Below are 15,993 nucleotides of genomic sequence, written 5' to 3' on the forward strand. Positions count from 1 at the left end.
CCTCATTCTACCGCATTTAAAGAGTCTAAGATTATGGACAGAAAAGGATCACAAAAGAAGCAGAATAACAGTAGAATAACGCTCATTTGATAACATGATGCACCTGATCAGGTGCTGATCCGCTCCGCATCCGGGTTTCTTCGCACTGAAGTCGGAGCGCAAGCGGATTGGCTGAAGCACCGGCGGCTCGCGCGGGGATCTCGCGCTCCTCCAGCTCTCCATCAGAAGGCGAGGAGCGCGCGCTGAGGGAACTTCACTGACAGACATCAACTCACCTCAGGAGCGCTGATTTACCTGTTTACAGCCGATCCGCGGCGTTTCGCGAAGCCTCGAGAGGAAAACTGCTCAGAAGAGAAGAAACTGAGGATATTAATCCCAAACACTTGTGTTTGACGGCCGCTGTCTGTCAGAAGAGTGCGCTGAGGTAAAAACCAACGGATTCCAGCAACATTTCATTCCGCGAATAATAATCTCTCCGCCACAGATTCCGCTGGTTTTATTAGAAACAACATCTCCAGAGTTGCCTCTGGTTATTATTTCACCTGATCGGCGGATTTCTGCCTGGTTTTGACTGTTTGTATGATGGGAAGAAGTAGAAAGACTGCGGAAAGAGGATCGGGATTCTTAGCGCAGATGATCACTGTGTTCGCTTTTACTGTTTTATCGCTCGTCAACACCGGAGAGGCTCAAGGTAAGAAAACCTTTCAATATCAGCTGAATATCGATCAGTATCGCTGACTGAAGTTTGCTGAATCACCCAGAGTTTCGTTAAATTATTGTTAAGATCTGCGTGTGAAAAGTTGTCAAACCGATATTCATCTGATTTCAGTAAATAATGCTAATAAGTCTTCATGGGATTATTAAACTAGTCATTGCTGGTCAGATTTGATATTTCATTAATTGATTTGTCAGATTTTTAAGTTTGTAAATTCTGTGTTTTGTTAATTAGCCTAATTCCCGCCAGATTAGATTTGTTTATATATTTAAACTAACAATGGCATATACTGTTAATATTATTGTTGTTGCAGTAGTTTCGTTTATTATCGCTGAGTGTAGTTTGTATTTCAGCCAGTGTTGTCACAGTTGGTTAAATCTCTTTACATTGATAAATCGCACATGTGGATTATTGTCATTTGGTCTTAGTTTCAGGCATGCGCTCATTATGAGGTCATTACATGAGCAAACTGTGTCTTGTGCTGCTGTGTGTCTGTCATGACAAAAGCAGTTAGTGTTTCTGCACGTTAGAAATGAACACAACCGTTGTCTTTTCATGCACAGACGGATCTGCACCTTTCTGAAAGATTATCGTGCTTCTTAATATCTTTAGTCTTGTGAATGCTGAAATCTTGTTACAGGACAGTTTTCTGCCTTTAAAGGATGAGAGTAGCCTATTTGGTTCTGAGTTGTTTTTCAAACCCCTTTTGCTGTAAATCTTGTTTGCGCCTGTTATTTAGTATAGAAATGACTTATTAAAACGAAATAATAACGTGCTATGTATATATATGTGTGTGTGTGTATATATATATATATATATATATATATATATATATATATACTGAAAATAATGCATAATTAAACCATCAACTTATATTACAGATAATTTTATCATCCTAATTACAAAGTGCCAAAATTCCTTTGGGAATATTTTGAGGAAATCAGAGAAACAGGACAAATGCATTACTTGAAACCGCAAAAAAAATTACTCATGGCCTCATTCTGTGAGAAGCGAATGTGCTGCTGGCATTTTATATTTATTAAGAGTTTGAATTGATAATTTACCCAAATTCCCTGTTTCTATTAGGAGTAAAATAAATATTTAGATTATTTTCCTATTGAGTACTTCTGTGCTTTGATTGCATTATAATGAACTTACTAATTAAATGAATTTTCCTCAGGGCACAATGTTGTGAGTTAAAAGTGCTTTCTCTACGCTGAAGATGCTTTCAAGTTTGTGTTTGTGGCATATCTCAGATACGCCAGAGCTGATGCTGTTTGCCTTCTTGAACGTGTCCGTTCACTGAACTGAGTGTGGGACTCCATTAAAAGGATTTCGCTGAATAATTGTTGTGTAAGTAAACCGGCAGCCATGTTCTTGACACAGAGAGATGACACAAAGACCTCCTCCCTATCACAAGGCTGGTTTGTGAATCTCCTCCGAGCCACGTTTGACATTGACTGCAACCCTCCCTCAGTGGTTTAAATGTAGTTGCAGTGTACTGGATTCTGCTGATCTCATATTTTTTTTGGAGATCACTGACAAAAGGTGTTGAACTTGTTATAGAACTATTCTAGGTTATGTACTATATTGCTGTATTATTTAAAAGCTACTTTTAAAAATTATTCCTGTAGCTCAGCGGCAAGGTCATGGGTTTGATTCCCAGGAGATGCATGCATTGAAGAAAAAGTTAAGCATAAATGCAATGTAGAAGTCACTTTGGATAAAAGCATCTACCAAATGCACAAATGTAAAGTCATTTTTGTACTGTTCTAGAATATGTGATATTACTTTATTATTTAATAGCTACTTTTTAAACCATTAGTTCAAACAGAAGAGCAATGGCAAGGTTGTGGGTTCAATTCCCAGGGAATGCTAAAGCTTGAATGCAGTGTATGTCACTTTATATAGAAGCATCTGCCAAATGCTTAAATGTAAAGTGATGTTTGTACAATTCTAGATTATGTACTACTATTAAAAAAAGTGATTACTGCAGCTCAAACAATAGATCAGCGGCAAGGTCATGGGTTCCATTCCTAGGGAATGCATGCATTGAATAAAAAGGAAAGCTTGAATGCAATGCCAAATACATATAATTACATTTAAAGTGATGCTTGTATTATTCTAGATTATATACACTATAATACTTGATTATTTTTAAGTGAGGTTTGTAAGTGTTGCGTGATTCAGGCTCCAAAAACGCCAGGAATCGGATTGTTAAAAACCCAATCCAGTCTAGCAAAACCTCCCTAGACAATTGTGCATAGTTAATGAGAAACAAGGAAAGGTTGAGGAAAAACTATCCCGCTCCAGTGTCTGAAGGGCATTGCAGGATGACATAAGGCCGATTCCAGAAGCCCTCGGAGGCCAATGCCATTGACTGTAATGGGAACACGAACCAAGTCTCTTCGTGTCCATTAAGAAGTCGATATTTAGGGAGAACATTGTTTGCAACTAATTAATGGCTCATAGGTTTTTTGGATACTAATGAGCTACATGTTTTCGGTTCACATGGGGATCTTTTCGTACTTGAAGAACTGCCCGGTTATTTAAGCAGTTACTGCTACTCTGCATGGAAAAAAATTCCCTCACGCTCCTTTCTTCTCCTGATCCCCCTATTTTTCACTGTCGATACACTTGTTTTAATTAAGTGTGTGAATTCCCACTCGTCCCAGTGTTCTCTTGGCCCTGGAAATGGAGGAGAGAGCAATAGAGAGGAAAGGAGTGCCTTTATCAAGTACAGTAAAATCACTGACATCTCCACCACAAGTATCTCTCGTTGCCTGAATATGAATAAGAGGCGACCGGGAAAGTCAAGAGGGAGCGAGGGGGATAAAAAACAGCACTGTGCGACCCTTGACAATACTTAGACCGGAGACAATCTTGTCATCCGTTTTAACGGCAGAAGGCCGTGTGGATTTGGGGGCTGAAGTAGACCGGCTGTCTGTTTGAATATGCAGATCCTTTGCTGATGAAAGGCAAAGATCCCAAATGTGCATAATCCATTCTTGTACGTTTTTGTTTTCATGTAGGCTGCATGCTTTTTCTGCTTTCTGTATGCAGTTGGTTCCATATGCAATGCTTTTTTGGGGGATACAAAGGTGCCTTGTTTGCTGTCTTATAATTTGTAATTTCTGCTTAAAAAAAACAGCGAAGCAAACCCACTGCCTGCTGAGTGCGTCAAAGCGTGAGTTCACTTTTTCCACGTCTGTCCGCTCGCTCTGCATGTTATGCGTCCTCTGAGCTTTGTTTATGGATGGGGAGGGGGGCTTTTTTTATTTTTAAGAAAATATTTAGCAAACTCAAAAAGAGACACAGATGCAGCTCCGGTAGGCGTAAAAACGACCATGCTATTGCGATCATCATTACTCAAAGCACTTCCCTCATTGCCTTACGGTCGGGTCTCAAGGGCTCTACTAAGGTTACAGCCATCGTGGTCGTTCTCCAAGTACGTTTGGAAACACAAAGGCTTCATTGTGCGCCGAACAGCTACTATACCATGACCTAGCGCCACCGTGTATCGTAATTCCCTTGTGATGTAAGGCCGTTTTTTAAGTTTGAAGGAGAAAATTAGACTTAATGTGGTCACGTGCTGGTGAAGGTAAAGGTCGAGCCAAACGGTGTCTCATCAGAAACTCCTTCTTTGTCGCCTTGTGGGCATCAGCATTACACGCTGTTTGTTAGCCTTCCCCCGTGCTGAGGATATTTTTTTGTGATAATTGCTGTGAAAGGCTTGCTGAGGTTGCAGCTCTCCTCGCCTGACGTCACGTAGCGCGCCGGCTGTGGAAAAGATGTATTACAGTATATGCTCGGCATTGTCTATTGCGAATCGCGCCGTATCCAGCTGCGCAGGTAGGTGAGCGAGCAAAGTCATGGCAATGACAGCCTCTATTCGTAGCAAAAAAGAGAGAAAGCGGACGGGGAGTGGAGTGAGTGCAATTAATCACACACTGTCACTCTGTAAACTACAGGGGAAGCATCAAAGTGCAGCATTGGGTTCTATTAGCAGTCCATTAGTGAAGCCTGGCACAAGTGTGGCTACTTCACAAGCATGCCGCCACTGAAGTGACCGGCCTGTCTGTCAGCAGATCTACTTTTCCATCGTGACACAAACACTTCACGCAGAAGAAGCTGGATGCAAAATCTTTGAATAATATCAGTGCATAAGTCTGACTTGTGACGCAGCCTGAACTGTGTTTTGTTCATTTAGGCCAGTTTTTGTCACCTGATGGATTTTGGGCATGAATATTCAGCAATATTATCAATTTGTGTATTGATGAGAACAAAACTGCATTGAGCTAAATAATGACAACATTATTTCTTCTGTAGAGCTGCTTTAATGTGGAATCAAATTCATTTCATAATTGTTGAATTTTGTAGCATTAATTGAGCTGGATTGAATCAACTTTGAGTTGAATAAGCAATATCAACACTGTTATTTTACTGAATTGAATAAACATTGAACTGAATTGAGTTGCATAATGATAATGTTGTCTTCTGTAGAGCAAATTTGTGATGATTTTTTAAAACATTGACACTGTTATTAAACTGAATTGAGTTGTCAAATTAATTTATTAAGTGTTGAATTGTGTAACATTTAACAGTAAACTGGATTGAATCAACTGTGAGCTGAACTGAGTTGAATAATGACTGAATAGAATTCAGAATTCAGAAACATCGATACTATTATTGGATATTATTGGTCACTATTAACTGGATTGAATTGAAAATGATACTATTGTCTTTTGTAAGGTTGCTTTAATGTTGAATTGAATTAATTTCATAATTGTTCAATTCTGCAACACTAACAGAGTTATTGAACTGGCTTGAATGAACTTGGAACTGAATTGATCTGAATTAAGGGATAATATCGCAATAATTTTGACTACGATGTAAAATTTGGAAATATCGTGAATATCGAATATATTTCAAATTCAAGTATACTTTCCCAAAAGAACGAGCCGAGCATTCAATATTACATCCCCTTACGTATTACCGCCCAAGAGACGTGAGGTGGGGGAGACGTGAGTTTTTTTTTTTTTTTTTTTTTTTTACACTTTGCCAAAAACCTCTCTGTATTTTCCTCAAAAAAATAAAAAAGAGACACACTGTTATTGCGGACTGCTCTACACGCCTCTACTACGCGAGCTTTCATGAGTGCGGTTGCCAGATATCGAGAGTTCAAATCCCTGAATCAGAGCTTCGCTGTTAAAAGGATACACTTTATACCTGGTGTTTTGCTTATTTTAAGGAATCTGGCAACCATGCGCACGCACCCGCTCGCTCCTCATTGCGGAAGCGCTGCCACCGATAATCTGAGAAGACCGACAAACAAGCTGGAGTTTAGCGATCAAAATGAAAGTGTCACTCAACCAGTCTGTGTTCTGTCTTGAGATCTCGACTGAATTGTTTGCGATTGTGATTGCTGAATAAATGCATTTACTCAACCGCTGTTGTTTTAATAGAGAAACATAGGCTATTGCAATTTGGAATTACTATTAGGAATTTCACTTATAATATTTTATTTGTTTTACCAGTTTTCATAATATAGACAGAGAAATAAAAGCCTATAATGAATCAGTACACTATGAGGTACACATATTGATTTGTGCTCATGGTGGTGGAACATCCATGAGGAACATTTCCCCAAATTTGCAAAAGTAGCTAAGAAATACCTGTGTTCCAGCAACTAGCTCCCCATCTGAGAGGGTTTTTAGTGCCAGTGGGAACATAGTTTCATGTTACAGAGCTTCTCTTTAACCAGAGACAGCTGACAGACTTGTTCTTGTAAAACTTGTAAAAAATAAATAAATAAATTCTTATCCCAGTTTAATTATTCCCCCCAGTTGCACAGTGTAAATTGTGAATTGCATGCACTGAAAACACATGTGTTCATTTAATAAAAAAGCAGTACGTGATTTTTTTAACTGCTTAAATTTGCACTAAACATTTTGTATTTACTTAATTGCAACAATAGCTGTTTTATCTAAATTGTTTTTGTTTTTTAATAGGGGCAAAAGAAAATCGTGTGTTTTTTTTTTTTTTGTTATTATTTAAAAGCAAATGCAAATATATCGAGATGTATATCGAATATCGTAAAAATTGACAATATCGAGATATAAATTTTTTATATATCGCCCAGCCCTAATCTGAATAATGACACTGTAGAGCAAATTTGTTTCATAATTGATTAGTACTGTCAAATGATTAAGTGGAATTAGTCGCATCCAAAATAAGTTTTTGTTTACATAATCTGTGTGTGTGCTCTGTATATTTATTGTATGTATGTATGTATGTGTATGTGTATATATATATATATATATATACACACACACACATACAGTATATATTTTGAAAATGCATGTATTTACATATATATATATATATATATATATATATATATATATATATATATATATATATATATATATATATATATATATTAATATAATTTGTATTTTTTTTATATATATATTTTTTTTTTTTTTTTTTTTTTTTTTTTTTCTGAAACACATGCATGTGTGTATTTATATATACATAATACATTTACACAGTACAACACATATTATGTAAAAAAAACTTTTGTGGATGCGATTAATTGTTTGACAGCACTATAATTGATAAACTTATTAAACTGGATGAATCAACAATGAACTGAATTGATCTGAATAATAACACTATTGTCTTTTGTAGAACTGCTTGTAGCTGAAATTAATTTAATAATTTACACTTATTAAACTGAATCAACTCAGAACTGAATTGAGCTGAATAATGCCATTTATTGTCTTTTTTTTGCATCATTTGCATCACTGATTCTGTCATTTTCAGTTTATTTCTGTGTAGCTGCTCTGTATCATATAACGTGTTATAGAAATAAGAGTGAATTCATACCATGCACTCGTTCGCTGACGTGGTCATGTGTGCTATTGAGCATGGAGTGATGTTACGCTTCTCTTTTAATGTAATGAGTCGCGTTGTGAAATCTAAACCCAAACGCTCAAAGGCTCTTTGTTTTCCACTTACAGAAAGGCTGCTGCTTGGAGAATCCTCAGTGTCCAATTATAGCTGAGGATCAGAGAAATGTAATTTACAGCCCCTGCTCCTCATGGAGAGGGTAATTGTGATCAGGAAATGGAGAGAGAGATGAGTGTTATTACCAGTCAAGGGGCTTCCACTCAGGGCAGCTATGGAGTGGAGAGTGACACCCCTTTTTACAGTTTGAAGGATAGAGTTCGGTTTTTGGGAGCGGACGACGCCCCGCCGTAAATGTGCTCGACCGCATACTGGCCCTGCTGGTGAACGGCGCCAATCTGAGGCCATGTAAAATGCTCAGAAGTAATATTTTAGTTCATTTAAGAAGGTCAGAGGTGAAGGGTGTCATTTTTCTGCCACATCAAACCGAACTGGAAAAAAGTAGACAGAAAAAAAAGGCTTTGAAACTGCTAATACATTTCACAAATAAATCCAATTTTGAGTTGGAAGTTTTCTTGTATTGCACACTCCAATAATCTGTGTTATGTACTATCAACTTCAAAAAATTTTTTTTTTTAATATTGTAGTTGCACACTGAAGTTTATGGAAACTTGTTGATTGAGGACTAAAATAATAATAAAAAAAAAAAAAGACAATTGTCACATTTTATCTTACAATTCTGACTTTTTTTCTTGCAATTCTGAGTTAACATCAGGTGTAAACTCCGACTTGTGAGATATAAACTTAGAATTCAGAATTTTCCTTGTAATTCTGAGTTTATATACACTATAGTAGTAGTGATGCATAAAATAAGCCAGATCATTTTAATGCATTTTTTAATTCTTTGAGTCATTCTGTTTGCTGCATCTAGTGGTGCAGAAAATACTCTTCACCTCTGACCTTCTTAAATGAAGCACTTGCATCATTTGTCTTCCAACAACAGAGCAACAGTCCTGCAGTAAAATCATTTCATCTTGGACGGTTGTTCTTGCATGTTTTTCTTGTCATTGTGGCTTAATAGCAGAACACAGTTTTTCGCTTATTGCATGCGTGGCTATAAAAAGCACACGGTCCCACCAGAAACACCGTCAGTGCTTTGCTTTTAGCTCCGCTGTCGTGTGATGGCTCTCCCTGTAGGCACAAAGTGGTGTTCAATCAAACAAGAAGCCTGCTGGGATACTGTCACAATGTGCACGACTGAGTTTACTAGCAAGCACTTTTATCGTCACTTAGTACGGCAGAAAAATCATATTACTAACCCATAAACACTCAGCCATATGCTTCCTGACTATAGAGCCGACAGCGTGTTGTACTGTGTGAATCCGCATGTCAGTCAAAGACCGAGAAATGCATGCAATCCAAGTTCTGCAAATAGCCACAAAACCGCTAAAATTGTATTTGCCAAATTATTAGTACGTTAGCTAATGCATAACGCTTGACCGCCGGCCAAATTGAGCATCATGGGATGGGTTTTTGTTGTGCATACTGATGCATGCATTTGGTGTAATGAAAGGGCCGTGCACCGCTGTTCATCGTAGAGGGAAGCCGGGACAAGCAATCACCGCCCTGCTGGAATCATGGGAACATGAGACCCACGCGTTTCCATTTCCTATCTTCACTTTATCAGCCTCCTGGCTCTGTTATTCTTTAGCTCGGCAGACAGCAGATGAAAGCATAGCACAGATAAATGTTTGTGCTTTCCTGTTTTTATGAGACTTAAATAAGAACATACATTTACTTGGTACTTTGAGGTTTTCACTGGATTCTGCTTTCCATTAAAGGCCCCATGCAGCCAGAGAGATGATAAGAGGTCAATGTAAGTCCTACTGTTGACTTGGCTATAAAGTGGGAGCTCAAAAGGGGGCTGAAGGGTCTGGTTCGTGATGGGTCATTAGAGAAACGCTGCCTCAGGCCAGGCTCTCCGTTTAAGCTTGAGCTTACTTGAAGTTTATTGCACAGACCTGCAGTTGTTTTTATGATCATCAACAGGTGCTTCGTGGGCAGTAGAGAAGCTCTTAGTTAAAGACAACATGAAATGTCGTTCACAACAAGTTTATTTCTGCAATGTAAAAAAAAGTTGACCTAACTTAAGTCAATTTGTTAAGTTAACTCAACTAACAACTGAAAACTTAATTTTTGTTCATCTAATGAATAGGGATGTTATCGTTTACATTTTATCTTTACCGATATCGATACTGCTTATCGATACTGGTACTTATCGATACTGTTATCGATACTATTTGGTGCAAAAAGATATGATGTCAAAAGTTGTTGAAAATTTCAAGTTATTTTATTACTGCTGAACTTTAGCAACAGTATTAAAGTTCTTCAGTCAGGAGCAGGGAGTTATTTTTCTCTTTGTGTTTTATTTTATTAACATTTAAATGAATAGTTCACCCATAAATGAAAATTGTAATTTACTCACTCTCAAGTTGTTTTAAAACTGAATGAGTTTTTCTTCTGTTACACATAAAAATTATTTTAAAGAATGTTTTAATTTTTATTCTTGTCCTGAACACAAAAGAAGATATTTTGAAGAATGTTGGTAACCAAACAGTTGCTGGGCCCCAGTGACTTCCTTTTTTCTTTTCTATCAAAGTCAGTGGTTACCAGCAACTGTTTGGTTACCAACATTCTTCAAAATATCATCTTTTGTGTTCAGGACAAGAATAAAAATTAATACAGGTTTGGTACAACATGGCAGTGAGTAAATAATGACAGAATTAAAATTTTTGTGAACTATCCAAATCGGCAGCATTCTGTCCCTTTAAGAGCTGCACACATCTGTTTCTCTCCGTTTACTTCCCCTTTAGACATAACTAACTGTGTTTATATGTAAACCTTGTGTGTTTTTGACATTATTAGCGTAATAACCAAGTAATCACGTGCTGTTTGACCGGCCTTTAGTGTAACTTATGCTCGCTTCAGTGTACGCGCTCTGAATAAGGAGAACTTTCTGAGGAGAACTTTCGAACGTTTCACTCCTGCCACCACTGATTGCACGCAAACACACACCGCACATGCACACGGATATCACACGCACGTCAAGCAAACGACGGCCACATCATTCAGTGAACGAAAATGACAAGCAGCAGCTTCTAATTCGTCATTCACATTGAAGTATACGGAGATAAAACAACGCAAGTATCGATAACAGTATCGTTTGTACTCATCCCTACTAATGAACTTGGTCGAACATTTAGCCAATGCAATGTTTAAAAGTAAATCCTACACCACTTTTTTTCCAGCATTATTTGTCTAATTTTTTAAAATGTATTAATAGTTACCACATAATTATTAATTAAGGTGCAATGCATGCTGGGAACTAGCAAAACATTTTTCAGTGTATAATTGGTGGTTCAGATGACTTGATTTCTAAAGTTTATTTTATTTTTTAATTTTTTCTTTTTGCAGAATGCGAAACAGACTAGATTTTATCCATTGCAAAATAAACTAACTTTTTTCTTTGGAATAATATACACAAATTGTGCACAGTAAGACAGGAATTGTTATTATTCATATTAAATCTTTAATGAATGTTTTGAATTAGGTTAGCTATTAGTTTTATATTTTCATTCATTCTTAATTTTTTGTAATTTTGCAATGTGTTTGTCTCTTTTTTTTTGTCATTTGCAGTTTGTTTGTCATTTTTTTGTGTTTGTCATTTTACTGTTTAGGTTTCATTTATTTTTATTTCAGTTTTAGTATTATTTTTGTGTACCAAACTAAATTATTTCAGTCAGTTGGCAAAGCAACACTTCTAGTTTTCTACTTTCTATCTAACATTTATATTTAATTTCAGCTTCATTTCGATTAACAAAAACGTTTTAGTTTACAATTGGAATGTATGTTAAAGTAAATGTCAGTGATTGAGCAGAGGGGCCTGGCATCAGACAAACCCCATACAGGAGGAATTCAGCAGGTTATCATTCTCCATTTGGGGCTTTTAGACTGATCCTCGCGTCTGGATTGCGCAGCCTATCAGTTCCCCGTCAGACAATGATGAAGCGCTCCCCTCCTGACACATCCTCAACCCGGCCCAAGCATGTTTTGTTTGAGAGAATAACTAAACCCAAGGCCCGGAGAGCAGAAGCCCTGTCAGATAAAGATGCATGAATAGCAGGCATTCATCTCTCCAGAATCAATCTTCTGGATAATTCCCCCCATATTTCTTCTTTTTAGTTATCTACAAAACTGCCAAGCAGAGTTTTAACTGTTCGGGCCATTACAAAAGCTTCAGTGAGTGCGTGTCACAATGTCAATGTCTAATGTTGTTTTTTCGGCCGGTTAAATGAGGTGCTAAATTAGAGCCGCATATTGTGTGATCCATTCGGAAGTGTCTAGAATATGTAGTGCAGAACAAAGTAATGGGAATTTATTTGCGTTGTACTACTTTTAGCCTTGATTCATGTTCTCGCATGTTCTGTTTTCTCAGATGCAAAACCGTCCTCGTGCTTCTCTTAATCTTGCTGCGTGTTTGTCTCTGTTTTCCATGTCTAAGCAGTTGCTCTGTGGTCGGACCATTAGTTTATCTGCGTGTGATATCACACTCCGTAAACCCAAACTCAGCACTTTCATGTTCAGTCACATCTCCAGGCCTGTTTCCCCAGGGTCCCGCGAGCCGCGAGTGCTTAACTGGGCCATCCTCGCTGGGGCTGATTTTGCGGGAGCCCGATTGAGAATCGTATAGTAGTAAGTCTCCTTAATGAAGGCTTTCTGCATGACCTGACTCTGTCGAACCCACGGGGAGAAGCTTATCACAACAATACCACGACCGTGTGAGAATGGAGGGCGTTGAGATGAAGTACAAAGACAAGAAGCGGAGCGCAAGGTGTCCACCGAGAGCGTTAAACATCGTTAATCACAGGGCCCTCGATGAGGAGCGGGTGGGCTGAGCGACGAGCCCCAAAACTGCATTTAATTGTGTCCTTTGCTGCCACGTCGTAAAAAAGCCTGGAATGCAAAAGCAGCGGAAAAACGTCAGGTCGGAATCCTCTGATTAAATCTGGGCATTTAAAAAGCCCATTAAAATAAAACTACTGGAATGAGGGCAAAATGAAAATCACGTCTCCTGTGGGCACTTCATACGATGTGAACATTCTCAAACAACAAGAAGTTTACTGGCCCCAACGTAGACCTCCAAACATAGACAGGGAAGTAGATAAATAATATATCCTCTTCTAAAGTGATAGGAAGCGTAATGGAAGTGGCGAGCGGCTGGATAAAGTGGAGAGTCAGCATTGCACTGGGACCAGAAAAGTGACTTTGTGTTATTGACAACAGGCCGACTCAAAGCAGCCATTTCCGGCTTGTACAAAAGCCTTCCTCTGAGGTAGTGCTGGAGCTGTTAGTTAGGGATGGGTGGAGATGAGACGGTGTATTTACAGTGCAACAGAGACTCGACAGAGACTCGTATCTGCAGCTGCACAACAGGTGCATTCATAGAGATTTAAATCACAGTTGTGTATTATTTTGAAATGGTCTCAAATGTGACTTATGTGAAATTTTATGTATGTTTTGTTTGCTGATTAGAATATTTTCCTTTTAAATGATGTATATAATGTGAAGCTGTTTTTGCCATATAATATTAAATATCTTTATTTTATATTTAATAAAAGAAAAAAGGGCAAAAATCGTACCTTTAAAGGTACAACAGCATCTTTGTTTCTTATTTTTACCTAAAAGGTTCATAGTGAGTATGTCTACTGTAATGTAATAATATGCACATTTTACAGGGGGGGGATATAATAATAATAATAATAATAATAATAATGTTGTTATTATTATTATTATTATTAATTAATAATAATAGTAATAATATAATTTTAGCAGATTTTTCCTGACAGTGAGTGCATATAGTATAGTATTATATAATATAATATAATATTTTTTTTTCTGTTTTGTGTATTTTATTTTTTAAACTTAAGTGCTATATGATGTGAAGTGGTACTTATTTTATATTTCATATTGTTTAATATTGAATTTAATTTAAAACACTGAATATATTATAATACATCCTCAGAGAAAATGGGCAAAAATATTACCTTTAAAAGTACTAATTTATTTTTAACAGTGTGCATATAATATAATATTCATATAATATAATACGTTTTTTTATTACCTTATTTTATGTATGTAGACATAATAGTTTTTTGACTAAGGTTTTAAATAATGTAAATTTAAAAAACATTTTATTCACTGGAAATATGTAGAAATATGCAGTTATTTTCTGCAAAATTCCTGTGTAATTAACTCTGCAGTCATATACTGATATAGTATGATATAGCATTACTCATGCCGCCCACCCGAGTGTCGCTGCCATACTTTGTTAATGTGTATGTGCCTGTGCATTCATTATTTACCGGTGACATTTTTAGCTCTGTCTGTCTGCAGGATGCAGTTGGCGGCTTCTCTCTGTCAGTCAGGGGTCATAAACTCTGTGCCGTAATGAGCGCTGGCTGATTTGCCTTGCATTAACTGCTCTCTAACACACTCTCACGCAAACGCAGGGATTCACCCATGACACAGGGAATGTATCGGTTCCTGGCCGAGGGGCGCCGGGCGACCCTGCCAGTTTTTGGCTGGCGCTGGACCAGCGAGTTGTTTAAAGGGAACAGCGGTTCGCGAGTGTGAAGTGCAGAACGCCGCTGCCGTTGTCAGATTAGAGTTACGGCCCCTTGAATGCTTTCCTTCAGTAGCCGCACACATAAATTTCACCCGTTGCCCACTTTTACCTCTCGCGTTTGTGAGAAAACACGTCAGTAAATCTCCACACGGTTGTTCTTTCAATAAAACTGCAAAAGTTCTGCACTTTACTGGTTACATTTTTGTGCTTTATCGTTGTTGTTGTGAGGGAAATGTTTTATTGTACTGCCGCGTTCCAGCGTTGAATTCAGCGCCAACAAAAGCAACGATTTGGGCCAGAAAGGAAGAGGAGTAAACAGGAGGAAGAGGGAGTGCAGGATAGCGCAAACTCTCCAGTTTCCTTCTTAAACTCAGATTAACCGCTGCTATTCTTGACTGCTTTTCTTGCTGTTTGGATATGGAAATGAAAACCTCAAGTCACAGTGTAACAGATATTCATATCTGCAGCTGCACAACTGGTGCATTAATATAGATTTATGATGTGCATTCACAGTTTTGTGCAATTTTATAAGTTTCAAATGTGTCTTTTTAAAATTATTTATTTCTTGTTTGAGCAATTTGCATTTTTTTGCACGCAAGTGTTGTATAATGTGAAGCTCTTTTGCCTTAAGTTAAAATTTAGTATTAAATATTATTTAATACGCATTATTTAACACGTTCAAAGAAAAACTGCAAAAGTCTTACCTTTAAAGGTACAAAAGCTTGTTACTGCCATTAAAGTGACATCTTTGTACCTTATTTATCACTAAAATGATGATAATATCACCTTTAAAGTGCATACTACTACTCTGAGGTAATGAGGTGTGTGTTTGTATGAATGATGCATGTGTGTGTGTGTATTATATATATATATATATATATATATATATATATATATTTATTTATATATAATAATTATTTTATGATTTATTTATGATTTAATTAATTTATTGTTTTGGGTATGCATAAAACCCTTTTATTTTTTTATATTTAATTTTTTACCTCTAAAATGTATGTTTATGTAATTTATTTAATTAATATATTTATTATTTATTTTTTGCATAAAACCCTTTAAAGGACAAATTTGTACCTTTCTTACCCCTAAAATGTATATATTAATGTATTTATATCCATATATTTATATTTATATATATATTTTTTTCCTCTTCTCTAGCTTGATTCATTTTCTTGCTATTTGTTTATGGAAATGAAAACCCCAAGTCTGTAAAACAATAGCACAAAAGCTCGCATTTTCCCCCTGCACATATACATGTTTCCTTTTTCATCCCCTCCTTGTCATGTGCAAATGATTTTGTATGGAAATCTGATCTCTTTTGTGTAGCGTTTAGTAGGAACGCAAGAAATAGCAGGGACAGGCCGTGTCTGGTTTCAGCCGATTTCTCATTCTGGCAGTTGTTTCCACACTGGTTGAATTTTAGCGACGTAGGCACGTGAAATATGGGCATGAATATTTACTCTCTAGCTTGCGTTTTCTCTCGTTTGTTTTCAGTCGTGCCTGACAGAACACAGGATAGAGTTTCTACAACCTCTGCTCAGACTCTCAAGAGTTTAAACAGCGAGTGAAATAGAAATGAGTGACATTCAAGAGCTGTTTTTATCAGAAAGTGCAGAGAGGGTCACCGTTAGACCAAGAACCAGAGACTTGACTGATGCATAAAAGA

The 15,993-nt window shown here is 37.2% G+C and overlaps 1 protein-coding gene across 4 annotated transcripts in view; it reads left to right on the forward strand.

Annotated features, from left to right (window-relative positions):
- Window positions 1-223: 223 nt before the first annotated feature.
- LOC306864288 (netrin receptor UNC5C-like) overlaps window positions 224-15,993 on the forward strand; it is a 224,251-nt gene continuing 208,481 nt past the window's right edge. For 2 of the 4 annotated variants that reach the window (XM_079408211.1, XM_079408212.1), the window contains exon 1: window positions 224-691. In XM_079408211.1, the coding sequence (XP_079264337.1) occupies window positions 580-691 (112 nt within the window). In that variant the 5' untranslated portion in view covers window positions 224-579. The remainder of the gene's footprint in view (window positions 692-15,993) is intronic. The other 2 variants (XM_079408213.1, XM_079408214.1) reach the window with 1 other exon arrangement.

The sequence above is a fragment of the Barbus barbus genome (genome assembly GCF_936440315.1).
Source record: "Barbus barbus genome assembly, chromosome: 45".
NCBI lineage: Eukaryota > Metazoa > Chordata > Actinopteri > Cypriniformes > Cyprinidae > Barbus > Barbus barbus.